Raw genomic sequence first — 1,767 nt, 5'->3', positions numbered from 1 at the left:
CCAACAACATCGTCGAGTACGAAGCCCTTGTGCACGGCCTTCGGCTTGCCAAGGAACTCGGCATCCGACGCATCCTGTGCTATCGCGACTTGGACCTGGTGGTACAGCAGTGCTCCGGCGAATGGGATGCCCGCGACTCCAACATGGCAAGCTACCGCTTCCTCGTCCAGAAGCTGTCCGGATCCTTCGAGGGCTGTGAGTTCCTCCACGTCCCACGCGCGAAGAACAAAGCAGACGACACGCTCGCCAAGATCGCCTTGTCACGACAAGCCATCCCATCTGGCATCTCCCTCGAGCACCTGCGCAAACCGTCCGTCAAGCCATCACTGGACTCCAAGTCTATCCACGTTCCAGACAACCCGACCGCACCTCAACCCAGCTCGGGGACTGCTCAACCCGGCCCGGGGACTGCTCAGCCCAGCCCGGGGACTGCTAAACCCAGCCCAGGGGCTGCCCAGCTCAACCCGGCCACCATCGTCCCAGACCCGGCCGCCGCCATACCCGATCAGGGATTGCTCAACCCGGCTCGGGGGCTGCCGACTCGGAACCCACCCTGGTGGCCGTCCTCGCCATGGTTACGGCTCCATCTTGGGCCCTCCCAATATTAGAATTTTTGGAGAACGGGGTTCTCCCCATGGACGAGACCGAAGCTCGACAAGTACAGCATCGGGCGTCCGCCTACAACATCATCAACAACGAGCTCGTCAAGCGCAGCTCCACCGGCGTGTTCCAGCGCTACGTCGAGCAGGAACGGGGCATTGACATCCTCCACGACATACATCAGGGCGAGTACGGGCACCACGCCGCATCACGATCCCTGGTGGCCAAGGCGTTCCGCCATGGTTTCTACTGGCCCACGGCCCTCGAAGATGCCGAGTTGCTCGTCCTCAGGTGCGAGGGATGCCAGTGCTTCAACAAACACAACCACCAGCCGGCATCAGCACTCCGCACCATACCAATCGCCTGGCCCTTTGCGCTCTGGGGACTCGACATGGTGGGACCCTTCAAAACCGCTCGAGGCGGCATGACGCATTTGCTGGTGGCAGTGGACAAATTTACCAAGTGGATCGAGGCAAGACCAATCAAGAAACTAGATGGGCCAACAGCCGTCCGGTTCATCAAAGACATACGGTGCGCTACGGCATGCCAAACAGCATCATCACCGACAATGGCACCAACTTCGCCAAGGGCACGCTCGAACAATACTGCTCCATCTCCGGCATCCGCCTCGACCTGGCCTCCGTTGCACATCTGCAGTCCAACTGGCAGGTCGAGCGGGCCAATGGACTCATCCTGTCCGGCATCAAGCCACGACTCGTCGAGGCACTCATCCGCTCACCCGGTAGCTGGCTCGATGAGTTGTCGGCCGTTCTCTAGAGTCTACGCACCATGCCGAATCAGTCGACTGGGTTCACCCCGTTCTTCCTCGTCTACGGAGCCGAGTCCGTCATCCCGACCGACGTCGAGTTCGACTCGCCGCGCGTCGCGATGTACACCGAAGCCGAAGTCAGAGAAGCCCGCGAAGATGGCGTCGACCTGCTTGAAGAAGCACACCTCCTGGCGCTCAGTCGCTCGGCCATCTATCAATAAGGCCTGAGGCACTACCACAACAAGAAGATCAAGCCCCTCGCGTTCCGCGAGGGCGACCTCATCCTCCGACTTGTCCAAGAGCAGGCAGGACGGCACAAGCTGTCCCCTCCATGGGAGGGCCCATTCATCGTGAGCAAGGCCTTGCGCGACCGCAACGCATACTACCTCATCGACGTG

General features: G+C 60.8%; 1 protein-coding gene across 1 annotated transcript; it reads left to right on the top strand.

The window, feature by feature from the left end:
* The first annotated feature begins 634 nt into the window (after positions 1–634).
* LOC147980366 (uncharacterized) lies at positions 635–1,377 on the top strand. Its single transcript, XM_087515572.1, has 2 exons — positions 635–891; positions 1,155–1,377. The coding sequence occupies exons 1-2, from the start codon at positions 635–637 to the stop codon at positions 1,375–1,377; spliced, it is 480 nt and encodes a 159-aa protein (XP_087371698.1).
* The last annotated feature ends 390 nt before the right edge of the window (positions 1,378–1,767 follow it).

Source organism: Triticum urartu, chromosome 3A (genome assembly GCF_056163025.1).
Source record: "Triticum urartu cultivar PI428250 chromosome 3A, HENAU_Tu73, whole genome shotgun sequence".
NCBI lineage: Eukaryota > Viridiplantae > Streptophyta > Magnoliopsida > Poales > Poaceae > Triticum > Triticum urartu.
Note: the sequence above shows the minus strand (reverse complement) of the source record. Positions and strands in the feature narration are given on the sequence as shown.

Bases quoted from the DNA above. Each gene is read 5' to 3' on its own strand.
- LOC147980366 (XM_087515572.1), top strand. From the start codon at position 635: ATGGACGAGACCGAAGCTCGACAAGTACAGCATCGGGCGTCCGCCTAC. The intron at 892-1,154 runs GTGCGAGGGATG...CATGCCAAACAG, and splicing joins GCCGAGTTGCTCGTCCTCAG to CATCATCACCGACAATGGCA.